General features: G+C 38.8%; 1 protein-coding gene across 3 annotated transcripts in view; it reads right to left on the bottom strand.

Moving 5' to 3' along the window:
- Positions 1-13,653, bottom strand: part of N4BP2 (NEDD4 binding protein 2) — a 69,792-nt gene that overhangs the window by 44,651 nt on the left and 11,488 nt on the right. For all 3 annotated transcript variants that reach the window (XM_043973294.1, XM_043973296.1, XM_043973295.1), the window contains exons 3-4: positions 6,929-7,259; positions 2,517-3,717 (exon numbers count right to left, since the gene is read on the bottom strand). In XM_043973294.1, the coding sequence (XP_043829229.1) occupies positions 2,517-3,717; positions 6,929-7,151 (1,424 nt within the window). In that variant the 5' untranslated portion in view covers positions 7,152-7,259. The remainder of the gene's footprint in view (positions 1-2,516; positions 3,718-6,928; positions 7,260-13,653) is intronic.

Below are 13,653 nucleotides of genomic sequence, written 5' to 3'. Positions count from 1 at the left end.
ATGAACTAAAATTCTTCAAGGAAAGTCAGTCCAAGGCAGATGGGTAATTCTCAAGAATGAAATTCCAAAAACACCAAGGAAAATAATCCAAAATCATCTGAACAATACCAGAGTGGTCTGAAAAAATAATAACATAAAATAAAATAGATGCACTGAACTAAGCAGCCACTCAGGTAACAGGAATTATCAAAGAACACCACAGTTCTACTCCGAGCTAAAGCTCAGAATAAGGTGAGGCTGCTTAAAGAATCAATAAAGACAATAAAATGGGCTTTAAAAAGAGAACAATCTATGAACCAAAAAAAAGAGAGGATGGAACCACTGCATGGATGTGTATAGGATGGTAATTAACTGAAAAGCGAGAAGATTTAGCTGCCCAATTCTTATTCTTTTTCTGGCTTTTCTGTCAAGGACAAAAGGACAAAACAAATACAACTAAGAGGACATTTATACACAATATAAATAAGGAGACAGTAAGAGACACCAGGTTTAGATGAACTATATCCTTGTGTACTAAAAGAACTGGTAGGGGCAGCTAGCTGGCACAGTGGATAAAGCACCGGTCCCAGATTCAGGAGGACCTGAGTTCAAATGCGGCCTCAGACACTTGACACTTACTAGCTGTGTGACCCTGGGCAAGTCACTTAACCCCAATTGCCTCACAAAAAAAAAAAAAAAAAAAAAGAACTGGTAGATATGAGTGCAACTGTAGTCAGTGAACTCTACAGTTATCAGCTGTACAGAATGAGAGTAGTACCATCCTGGAAAAAAGCAGATGCACCAAAACAGGAAGAAACTAGAATAGGCAAACAAACTACAGGCCATGAGTTCTACTTCAACACAGCTTCAGCAAAAACAGGTCATGTTTTTCTTTTTAACAAGTGACAGATCAATGACAGTAGTAGGAGGGGAAGGTAAATAGCCAAAATGTCTGTAATATAAAAACAAGAGGCATTAATAAAACTTTTTTTTTAAGTGAACATATTGTGATACTGGTTAGTGCTATTAGATTTTTGCAAAATATCTGAAAGAGATACTCTAGTTATCCTAATCCTAATGAACAAGACAAAGAGATGTAAGCTACACAATGATAAAATTAAGCAGATTCAGGACTCGTTGAATGATCAAAAGAGCAGTCCATAGTATTGGGGCAGCTAGGTGGCGCAGTGGATAGAGCACCAGCCCTGGATTCAGTAGTACCTGAATTCAAATTTGGCTTCAGACACTTAACACTTACTAGCTGTGTGACCCTGGGCAAGTCACTTACCCCCAATTGCCTCACCATAAAAAAAAAAGAGTCCATAGTATAATACCTTAGTGTTTTGGCCCTATGCTGGTTAATATTTTAATCAATGACTTTAGTAAGGGCATAGATAGCATGCTTATCAAATAGGCATATAAAACAAAGCTAGGAGGGACAGCTAATGTACTGGATTACTGAGTTAGGATCCACAAAGTTTTCAACAGGCATTGGCTATGATCTAATAAAAAACAAACTATAATAGGGAAAAGCCTTCTATCTCGGTCTGGGTTCAAAAAATCAAGTCCATGAATACAAGGGAGAAAAGTGGGGAGATCTGGCAGGGTTTAGAAGTATTCTATTCTTTGAGATAAAGCAGCTAAGAAAGCTCATTCAACCTCAGATGACATTAAAAGAGAATATCCAGAACCAAAGAGGGGAAGGTTCCCCAATACTCTGCCCTAATCAAGCCATTTGTTCAGTTCTGGACACATATTAGGAATGACATTCATAAGCTGGAGTTCAACCAACAGAAAACCAGAATAGTAAAATACCTCAAGATCATGGAATACGACCATCAGTGGGAGGAAATGGAGAAGACTTAGGAAATAAAATGACAAATTCCTTCCAGAATCTTCAGGATTAGCATGGGTAATGGGGATTAGACTCTAGCAGGCAGAACTAGGAACAATAGATAGAGAAGTTACTAAAAAGAAAAGGTTAAGAAAAAATCCCTAGCACATATGGAATCAGAATGGTCTGCTTTCATCAGCAATGGATTTCCCATCAATAGAGGTTTTTGAATAAAACTAGAAAACACTTGTCAGGTGGTTTGTCTTGACTTTACATTCATTAAATTATTAACTTGTCTCCCCCAATCAGAGTAAGCTCCTTAACAGCAGGGACTATCTTCTTCCATTCCTATCCACACAACTTAAGCATTTGTTTAAAACTGAATTCATAACGCTGCCCACCAACTTCCCTATTTTTGCTAATGACACTTGCAATAAATGCTAGGTTCAGTATCTTGGCATCATTATGCATTCCTCATTTTCCTTTGCCCTTCAAAAGAAACTTGAGAAAGTCTGGTAAAAGTATTTAGAGGAAAAAGATACAAATCGTGTTAGAAGAATAAGTTTTCAGAAAAGTCTCTATTTAATAGCTTGAGATTTTTGTCAAATATTAGCTAATTTAGAGAAAGCCATTCTGAAGACAGCATAAAACACTTAAGCTATCATGTTCTATGCGTCCTGGGCATTCAACAGAAACATCGTACCTTGCCAAAAAGGATTTCCCAGCTCCTGGAAGCCCCCTGAGCAGCACAAGTGTTTGGCCTACGTAAGGGGTTTTTCTTCGAACAGTATGAGAAGCAGGAGGCTCTTGTACTTGGTAAGGAGTTCCTCCATCTTGATTTCTCCATGCCACTGGCATCGGCAGTGAAGCATTTCTATCCCAGGCACCAAAAAGAACTGGGGGTGGCAGAGAAGCACAGACTCTTCCGGGTTCACAGTAGTCAAAAACGGGTATCACTGGCTGAGGACTGGCTGCAACTGGAGCAATGAAGCTGCGGATCCCTTGGAAAGGCTCAAAGGCAGAAGCCATTGGATTCCAGGAATTTTGTGGTAGCACTGGTGGGGGTGGCAGTGGTGGCATGCCAGCACAAAAGCTGAAATCACTTCCCTGTGGTGGTAGTTCTGCATGATTTTGTGGCTTGAAACCAAATCCTTTGGATTGTGTAAACAAATCAGGGACAGAAACACCATTCTGATCCCCACATGTGCCCTCGCCATCTTCTCTCTGGTCTGAAATCTGCACAAGAGGATTAACGGCAGTCCTTAATTCATTCACACCAAAATGGACACAGGCTTGAGAAGGCTGGCACCCAAAATTCTGAGCATCTGAAGGCGCAGTCTGAGTTTGATTGGGGTTAACATATACCACAAGAGAGTCATTTGGTTGAGTGAAAAAGCTATTCGGCTGGCCATCCATGGGACTGCTATTTGTTAAAGGCCACACAGCGTCCTTTTTACAATTTCTGGACTTGCTCAAATCTGAATGTAAAGTTAAATGTTCTGAACTCAGTACAGAAGAATTTTCAAATGTTTCAGTGTCCACTTCCGCTTTTTGCAGAGAAAAACTCCTTCCACTGTCACTAGTGCCACCAAAATTGTTTTCCAAAGGCAAAAGTGATTGTGTAGACACTTGGTCATTAGAAGCATAATTCAGTTTCTCAAATGCATTTTGTATTAAGGAATCCAAGTCTTCAGTAAGTCGCATATCAGAGAATGCATCTGCTGTTTGGGAAGTGTCCTCATTATCTGTATGAGGACATTTTTCATTCATTTCATTTCCTTCAGCAAGATGTTGGTTAACAAAAGCAAGCGGTGTAGCAACTGACTCCAGGATTAAGCTTTTAGAGGCTGGCATTCCTTTGGCACCAGTGGACAGTTCTAAGAGACAATCCATAGCATTTTCAACTGTTCGTAAAGAGAGGGATAAAAACATAATCAGGGCAAGAAACGGACATCTAGGATGACTACAGTTAAAGAGCTGGGAGGAGACTTAGAGCCACTGAGTCCAATCCCTTCATTTTACAGTTAAGAAAAATGATGCTAAAATAGGTTATCTGACTTGACAGGGAATGTCTGTGACGGGACTTGAACAGGTCCTCTGGACTCCAAGGCCTGCATTCTATCTGCTGAACCATGTTACTTCTCTGCAATACGTTTAAAATCATGGTGAGCTTTGCATTGCTTAGCATTAGATGGGTTTGCAAAGCAATAGACATAAATCTGATCCTTAACAGCCCCACAAGGTAAACAGATACAGGAGGTCTTATTATCTTCATTTTACAGATGAGAAAAAAGGAACGAGATAGGTTAACTGGTTTGTGCTCATGGCCTAACAGCTAATGAATTATACTTACATGATCCTCCTGGTTCCGTTTCATTAATACTTTATTATGATTATTTCAAAGCCCCTTATAACTTTAAGAAACTGGCATGAAAACTTTTAAGTATTTATGGTTATCTATAAAGTTTATTTTAAAGTATTTTATGCATTCTTCCAGAAAAAAAATTATACTATTAATTTACAACTCTGCAAAGCTAAAATTTCAACCTAATCCAGACTGAATTGGCATAAATCTCATATTAGTGAAGCATAACTATTATAACTTCTAGGAAAAAAAATATTATCACTTCCACCTTATTCCTTCAGTATTAGCTCTCCTCCATTTTAAAACCAAACTTGTAGGGGGGCGGCTAGGTGGCACAGTGGATTAAGCACCGGCCCTGGATTCAGGAGTACCTGAGTTCAAATCCGGCCTCAGACACTTGACACTTACTAGCTGTGTGATCCTGGGCAAGTCACTTAACCCCCATTGCCCCGCAAAAAAAACCCAAAACCAAACTTGTAGACCCAATGCTTCCCCTTCTTTTCATCTCAGTCTCATTCCCCTCCTGGGTTCTGACTCATACTGCCTCAGCTGCCTTCTTACCCTTGAACCTCTCTCTTTCACTTAGTTCCTCCCAAACCTCCATTTTGGGAAGGGGCCTGCCCCAGGGTGTCTATGCTTCTCACTACAAGCTCCCTCCCGACTCGCACCCCAAAGCTCCTACCCAGCTCTCACCACTTTTCAGCTCCCTACCACTGCTTTCCCCAATTGGAAGGCAAACTCTTTGAGAGCAGGAACAGTCACCAAATACAGGGCCTGGCATATAGTAAGAGCTTAATAGACATTTGCTGCCTTGCCTAAATCTTTGCAATCTGGCTTCCAATCTCATCATTCAACTGAAACAGCCTTCTCCAAGTTACCAGTCATCTGTCTCCAGAACTGCCAGATCCGATGGCCTTTTCCCAGTCCTCTCCCCTTACTGACCTGCCTATATAATGACAGTAGTGATGATAATCACTCCACTGTTTTGTGATACTATTCTCTTGGTTTTCTTCCTACCTACGTGATCACTCCTAAGTTTCTTTTGTTGATCATTATGTATTGCATACCCCTCAATACAGGTTTGCCACTCAAGGTTCTGTCCTAGGTCCTCTTCTACTTTCTCCCTTGAAGATCCACCCATGGGTTTAATTAAGATCTCTAAGCAGATGGCTTCTAGATCTATAGATGCAGTTCTAGACTCTCCCCTGAGCTCATCCTGAATCTCCAAGTATACACTGAAAGTAAGCATCTCAAACCCAACATGTCCAGAACTATTTGCTGTAAATCCACGCACTTTTCAAAATTCCCTGTTTATGTCCGACACCACCAGAATTCTTCCAGTCACCAGGTTCACAACCTTTAGGCATTATCTTGGATCTTCATTACCCTGTACCCCAGAGGGCCTATCACAGTGGATGAATCTTGTTTTTGTCTCTACAATGTCTCCCTTTCTACTTACACAGCCAGCACCCTAATTCAGGCCCTTATTGTCTCTGACCTGAACTCCTGAAACAGCTTCCTAACTGGTCACACCTCTCTAATCCACACACCACTCAGCTGCCAAAGTGATTTTCCTAAAGCTCAGATTTGACCATGTCACTGTCCTACTTGATGCCTCTCTGTTAGAATATAAGCTCCTCTGTTCAGGTGGTTTGGGGGGGGGGGGCAATTGGGGTTAAGTGACTTGCCCAGGGTCACACAGTTAAGTGTCTGAGGCCGGATTTGAACTCAGGTCCTCCTGAATCCAGGGCCGGTGCTTTATCCACTGCACCACCTAGCTGCCCCCTGTTCAGTTTTTAAAACTGTCAAAGTCTTGGTCCTAACCTACCTTTTCCAGACTCTAGGGACCAGCCAAATTGACCTTGCTGCTCCTCACATGACCCTCCATTATCTCTCCATCTTCACCCTTTTGCACTGTCTGTCCCCCAAGCCTGTAATGCATTCCCGTATCTTCTCTCCCTCTTAAAAGCCCTGCTCAAATGCCTCCTCCATGAAGCCTTCCCTGATTCCCTACTTTCCTTAAGACTTGTCTTGTATATATTTTACATGTCCTTGTTTACATACGTTATATCCCTGAATAATAGAGTAAGAACTGTTTCATTTGTCTTTGTATCTGCAACACATAACACAGTACTGTGCAAAGAGTAGGCACTTAACAACTTGCTGATTGTCTGTTTTGCCAGGTTGCATTATGTTTAATTGTATGTCCCTGTATTGATAACTGTGATATGAAGTGCCCATTCATTTCAAAAATAGTAACCTCTTCAAACAACTGCTTAATTTATGGAATTTTGTGTTAATATGACTTTTAAGGAAACAACCTGTCTACCTGTAAATGGTTCCATGAATTAAATTAAATGAACACTTACAGAATTCCAATTCTGCATGATAGTTACTAACTCTTTTCTCCTTAACTTCCTCGTTCTAGATACCATGCAGAGAAGCAAAAACTATACTTTGCATTTTGCAATACTTATCACAGAGCAAAAATGTACATGTCTATCATATAAAAAAAAATTAGCTTGGCTAGGTTTCTTTCTTCTCAAACCTCCCAAATATCTGTTTTGTAGAGAATGTTTCTAATAGCAATTTGTTGAATCAAATCTAATTTCCTTATGAAAATAATTCTGACATACAGAACTTTTAAGAGTGCTGTCAATAAATAATGTTTTTCTATACTCACTACTGGTTGTATTAGAGCAGGATAAGAAAAAAAATGCAAATAATTCAAAATTGTTCATTTCTCTTACCTTTGAAATCACATTCTGAAAGCATCAAATAAACTACATCAGGATCCAGGTCAGAAAACATCTCAGACAAGCTGTTTAAGAGTTTCTCTTTGTCGACAGTTGGCTGAGGTGGCGTAGGAAGAGTTGTCAGCTCCTCACGATGAGTAATATTGGATGCAACATCCTCTGTGTTCAGAGACTTCCTAGCAGGACTTCCACCAAGATTTTTCCTTTTCCTTGGCATTCTGCTTTCTAAAAATCAGTTCCTTTCTTATTCAAGTTGAATGATATTTAAGTCATATCTCATGGGAAAAAGGGCCAAATAACTTGCATAATCCAGTAGTAACAGGACCTAAGGCATATTGGGGCAGAAAAAAGGTAGAATTACTCAGACTGAATGACTGTAACTTTATTTCTTAAATCCCAAGCACTTCGAGGTTTTTTAATTTAACTTTTACACTGTTAAGAAATAATGGGGGGGGGGGCAGCTAGGTGGCGCAGTGGATAGAACACCGGCCCTGGAGTCAGGAGTACCTGAGTTCAAATCCGGCCTCAGACACTTAACACTAACTAGCTGTGTGACCCTGGGCAAGTCACTTAACCCCCATTGCCTCACTAAAAAAAAAAAAAAATTGGGGAGGGGGGGAGGGGGGAGGGGGGCTAGGTGGCGAAGTGGATAAAAGCACCGGCCCTGGATTCAGGAGTACCCGAGTTCAAATCTGGCCTCAGACACTTGACACTTACTAGCTGTGTGACCCTGGGCAAGTGACTTAACCCCCGTTGCCCCGCAAAAAAAAAAAAAGAAAGAAAGAATTGGGATGCCTTTTTTTTTTTTTTAGTGAGGCAATGGGGGTTAAGTGACTTGCCCAGGGTCACACAGCTAGTAATTGGGATGTCTTTTAAAACAAGAACCAAGGCATATTTTCCAATAGACAAATGTTCCAAAAACATGAACCAGCATTTTTAAAGAAGAAATGTGCACTAGCAATATCAAAGAAAGCTCTAAATCACTAACAGAGAAAAGCAAATTAAAACAATTAAGAGGTTTCAGAAGATGACAAAAGACAAAAATGGTAACTATTGGAGGGGCAGTGGAAAGACAGACATAACAACATACTATTGGTGAAAATAGTGCCAACCCTAGAAAAACCGTTAGTTAGTGTATTCTATGGTCCAGTGATACCACAAGAGATAGATCTCAAGGAGGAAAAATCTTATTTAAAAACCTTTAGGGGGCAGCTAGGTGGCACAGTGGATAAAGTGCCGGTCCTAGATTCAGGAGTACCTGACCTGAGTTCAAATCCGGCCTCAGACACTTGACACTTACTAGCTGTGTAACCCCAGGCAAGTCACTTAACCCTCATTTCCCTGCCCCCCCCCAAAAACAAAAAAAAAAAAAAACACCTTTATGCTAATACTCTTTTCTGTAGCAAAGAATCGAAAGGAAAGGGGGTTTCCATTGATTATGGGAAGAATGAACAAACTGCATATATATGAATATAATGGAATATTAGTGTTGTGCTATACAAAATGAAAAACACCAAGATTTTCTGAGAAACTTTAATTAAAATGATACAGAGAAAAATCTGTAAAACCAGGAGAACAATTTACATAATAACTACAATGATGTAAAGGAAAACAACACTGAAAGATGTCAGAACTTGAATGAATGCAGTAACTAACAGCCGTACTCAGCCTCGTAGGACAGACAGATGGTAAATAAAGCATGCCCCTTGTCTCCTGGAAGGTAGTAGTCTGTACATGTAGACTGGCCAAAGAGTTGCTTTATTTTTCCTAACCTGTGCCTTTGTTATAATTGAGGGTTTTATAAAAGGTTCCAGGAGTGATAGTGGTTTATTTTTTTAAAGACAGCACCAACAAAGAAAAATTTTTAAAGAGTGAAGTTCCACTAAGAATTCTTTTTCTCCCCAAAAATGACCATTCCCATCCCCTGGGCTGGCCTCATTAAAAACTTCCACTAAGAAAAGAAATTTAAAGTTCTAGCCCACATATTAAGGTTAACATGAGGTGGCATACAACATGCATGTGCTAGCCACACAGGTGTTCTAAAGTTGCCCTAAAAAGTTTTCAAGAAAGTCAACTGAAAAGAATATGATGAAAAAGCAAGTAAAACTGACAAGATACTAAAAATTTACATTATACCCTAAACCTAAAGCAGAGATTACTTGTAGAATGAGGCATATGCTATCAATATCGTTCAATGTGTCTTTTGCTTAACTGAACTTTTTTGTTCCAACAAAAGATTCTTTATCTGAAAATGACTGATTTTTTTTTTTAAGATTTTTTAAAGATTCTCTTTTTTTGGAAGTTTCCTTTATTTACTTATATAATGGTTGCCCATTACTAGCTGTGTGACCCTGGGCAAGTCACTTAACCCCAATTGCCTCGCTAAAAAACAAAAAAACAATAGTAAAGCAGATAAGGCTTTCAGCAACCTAAATGAAAAGGTCAAAAATATTACTATAGTTCAACATTTGTATATTTTATAGATATTATCCATAAACAGCATAATCTAACTGAAATTGCCTTGAGCTATACAGAGATCAGGTTGAGCTTCCAACTCAACTCTTCTAACCAAAGCAATTCATAATGGGATAATGTCCTACCTGCCTCACAGGTTAGCTGAAATGGCAAAACCAGCATTTCAAAAAAGCAAATAACATTATATAACATAAAATATTTAATTTTTCCTATAGGTGTGACTCAATTGCTAAAATATTCAGGTCAAAAAAATATCTCTTCCTTGATTCTCCAGTAATCTTGAAGAATAAAAATCTGAATACTAAGATTCCCTAGCAGTCTTTTTCAGAGGAAAGCAAAAACAAGAAGAAAAAAATTTATGCTTCATTTATTCTTTAGTTTTAGATGTGGATTGTGTATCACTAAAATAGCCATCTAGAAAAGTGTACCAAATAATGTTCAACACAAACTTACAAACTAAACACAACTGTCAATAACTGATTTTTCACTTGCTCTGAATGTTTACCTATTTAACTGTCCTCTTACAACTACCTGCAATTTGATGTTCTACATCAGAATTTTTTCAAAGCCAAAATCATGGATTCAGAATTAAAAGGAACCCTTCAAAGCTATCGAGCCCTTACCCAGGAATATTCTGGTAAATATTTAAAGATGATCTGCATTACTAACATTTTCTCCAATACCTTCCGTAAGTCTACACAAAACAACAAACCAAGTCCTGATCTGTGGTTTGCCGATTTCTGAGGCATAAATGCTTGCTCTGAAAATCCAACAATCTCCTCCAAAGACTGGTTCTGAGCTAGAGCCCACCTAACCCCGTCACAAGGGTATTAAGTGGGAGAAGCAGGTTTTAAACCCTAGTCCTTTATTTACTACCCTTCAATCTTTCCTCAATGTCACTTCATATTAGAAACTATCCTAGGAGAACTTGATGAACACAATTACAAAACGCTTTTCACACAAATAAAATCAGATTTAAACAACTGGAAAACTATCAATTGCTCATAGATAGGCTGAGCGAATACAATAAAAATAATAATTCTACCTAAATTAATTTACGTATTCAGTGCCATACCAATCAGACCACTGAAAAATTATTTCATAGAGCTAGAGAAAAAAATAATAAAATTTATCTGGAAGAACAAAAGGTCAAGAATATCAAGGGAACTAATTTTTTTAAATGCACAGAAAGGTGGGCTAGCTGTACCAAATCTGAAGCTATACTATAAAGTAGCAGGCAGTCATCAAAACTATTTGGTCCTGGCTAAGAAATAGGTAGATTCCAGCCTCAGACACTTGACACTAGCTCTGTGACCCTGGGCAAGTCACTTAACCCCAATTGCCTCACCAAAAAAAAAAAAAAGAAATAGGTAGATCAATGGAATATGTTAAGCACAAGAGACACAGTAGTAAATTACTTTAGTAATCTACTGTTTGATAAACCCAAAGAATCCAGCTTCTGGGATAAATCTCACTATTTGACAAAAACTGCTGGGTAAACTGGAAGATAGTATGGCAGAAACTCTAGATCAACATCTTATACCATATACCAAAATAAGGTCAAAATGGGTACATGATTTAGACATACAGGGTGGTATCACAGATAAATTAGGAAAGGAAGGAATAGTTTACCTCTCAGATTTATGGGAAGGAGAAGAATTTATGACCAAACAAGAGACAGAAATTATTATGAAATGCAAAACTGATTATTTTGATTACATTAAATTAAAAGGTTTTTGTACAAACAGAAGCAATGCATCCAAAATTAGAAGGGAGACAGAAAGCTGGGAAAAAATTTTTATAGCCAGTACTTCTGATAAAGGCCTCATTTCTAAAATATATAGGGAACTAAATCAAATTTATAAGAATGCAAGTCATTTCCCAGTTGAGAAATGGTCAAAGGATATGAACAGGCAGTTTTCTGGTACCACCTAACATCTATCAGGTTGGCTAATATTACAAAAAAGGAAAATATTAAATGTTGGAGAAGCTGTGGAAAAATTGGAACACCAATGCATTGTTGGTGAAGCTAGCTATAAACTGATCCAACCATTCTGGAGATCAATTTGGAACTGTAATGATTGGAGTAACGCCACCTGCTGGAGAGTTACTGTAGGAAAGCTCCACCATGAGGAGAAGGCGTCTGAGAGCAAGCCATGGGGCTTTTTTCTTGGCATCAGGAAGTGACATTTGCTCGTGGGTACTGTCTATCAAGGCTACCAGCCAATTAGTTTGGAGCTGTGTGTGCTTGTGGACGGGATGTTCCTAGTTTTACAGGAAGCACTGGGTCCTTTTTGTTCCTGACCTCGCCATGGTGGGTCGGATGATGCGGTCTCTTAGAAATAGTCAGATTTTTACCTTTCTCTCTGATCCTAATGTTCTTTAATAAACACTTAAATAGTCTTGCTAAAGCTTATAATTTATTGGTGACCACTCATTAGATTTTAGATAGTATAGCTAGAATTTTAGCCCCTTACAGAACCATGCCCAAAGGGCTATAAAACTGCATACCCTTTGACCCAACAATAGCACTATTAGGTCTTTATCCCAAAAAGATCATAAAAAAAGGAAAAGGACTCACTTGTACAAAAATATTCATTGCTGCTCCTTCCTTACCTGGTGGTAAAGAACTGGAAATTGAGGGAAGGCTAAATTGGAAATTGAGGGAATCGCTAAACAATGTGTGGCATTATGAATGTAATGGAATGCTGTTGTGCTGTAAGAAATGATAAGCAGGCAGATTCCAGAAAAACCTGGAAAGACTTACATGAACTGATGCTGAATGGAATGAGCAGAACCAGGAAAACATTGTACACAGTATCAACAACACTGTGTGATGATCAACTACGACAGTTAACTCTTCTCAGCAATACAGTGATCCAAGATAATTCCAAAGGACTCATGACGGAAAATGCTCTCTACATCCAGAAAAAAAACTATACAATCTGGATGCAGATTGAACCATACTATTTCTACTTTTTTTGTTTTTCTTTTTTGAGGTTTTTCCCTTTTGTTCTGATTCTTCTTTCACAACATGACTAATGCTTTACATGATTTTACATATATAACAGATTGTTTGCTGTCTTGGGGAGGGGGGAAAGGGGGGGGGGGAATTTGGAACTAGAAATTTTATAAAAACAAATGTTGAGGGGACAGCTAGGTGGCGCAGTGGATAGAGCACAGATCCTAGAGTCAAGAGGACCTGAATTCAAACCCAGCCTCAGACAGGACACTTACTAGCTGCGTGACCCTGGGCAAGTCACTTAACTCCAACTGCCTCACCAAAATTAAAAAAAAAAAAAAAACAAATGCTGAAAACTATCTCTGGGGCAGCTAGGTGGCACAGTGGATAAAGCACCAGGCCTAGATTCAGGAGGACCTTAGTTCAAATCTGGCCTCAAACACTTGACACTTACTAGCTCTGTGATCCTGGGGCAAGTCACTTAACCCTCATTACCTAGCTCCCCTCCCCCCCCAAAAGAAAACTATCTCTACATGGGACTAGAAAATAATAAAATACTTTTATGATTATATTTTTTAAAAGTATCCAGGGTACAAAAATATGATTAGGAAGACTTCAGGTACATCTACACCCTAGCTTTTCCCAGAACTTATCTCCCCCAAAAGTACCACAACAGGCCATACTTTTTCTTAACTGCTGCTGTTGTTTTTTTTTAGTTATTAAACTAACAAATTAAAAGTCAATTTGAGGAGGCAGCTAGGTGGCACAGTGGATAGAGCACCAGCCCTGGATTCAGGAGGACCTGAGTTCAAATCCCACCTCAGACACTTAACATTTACTAGCTGTGTGACCCTGGGCAAGTCACTTAATCCTCAATGCCCCACCAAAAAAAAAAAAAAGAAGTCGTCAATTTGATCCCTACAGTCTATCTCCTCTCTTCCTGCAATCCAACATATTTGGAAGTAACTTCTTTAAAATTTATTATTTTGTTTCCAATGTGAACTGTTATCCTGGTACTCTTTGTTCTGTGCTCATTTTTTATTGTCTTTTTTTTCTTTATCACATAGCTTTCCCATTTATTTTTTTAAAGTAATAAACATTTTTATTTATAGTTTTGGATTCCAATTTTTATGCCTCCTTCCCTGCCTCCCTTCCCCCCCGCCCCAGGCAGTAAGCAATCAGCTATAGGTTATACATGTATGATTAATTCACATAGGTCTAAATTAAAGGTTCAGTTTCAAGAAAATGTTTGCAACATTTTGCTTTTCTCTATTTTCTTTAG

The sequence above is a fragment of the Dromiciops gliroides genome, chromosome 6 (assembly GCF_019393635.1).
Source record: "Dromiciops gliroides isolate mDroGli1 chromosome 6, mDroGli1.pri, whole genome shotgun sequence".
NCBI classification, from domain to species: domain Eukaryota; kingdom Metazoa; phylum Chordata; class Mammalia; order Microbiotheria; family Microbiotheriidae; genus Dromiciops; species Dromiciops gliroides.
Note: the sequence above shows the minus strand (reverse complement) of the source record. Positions and strands in the feature narration are given on the sequence as shown.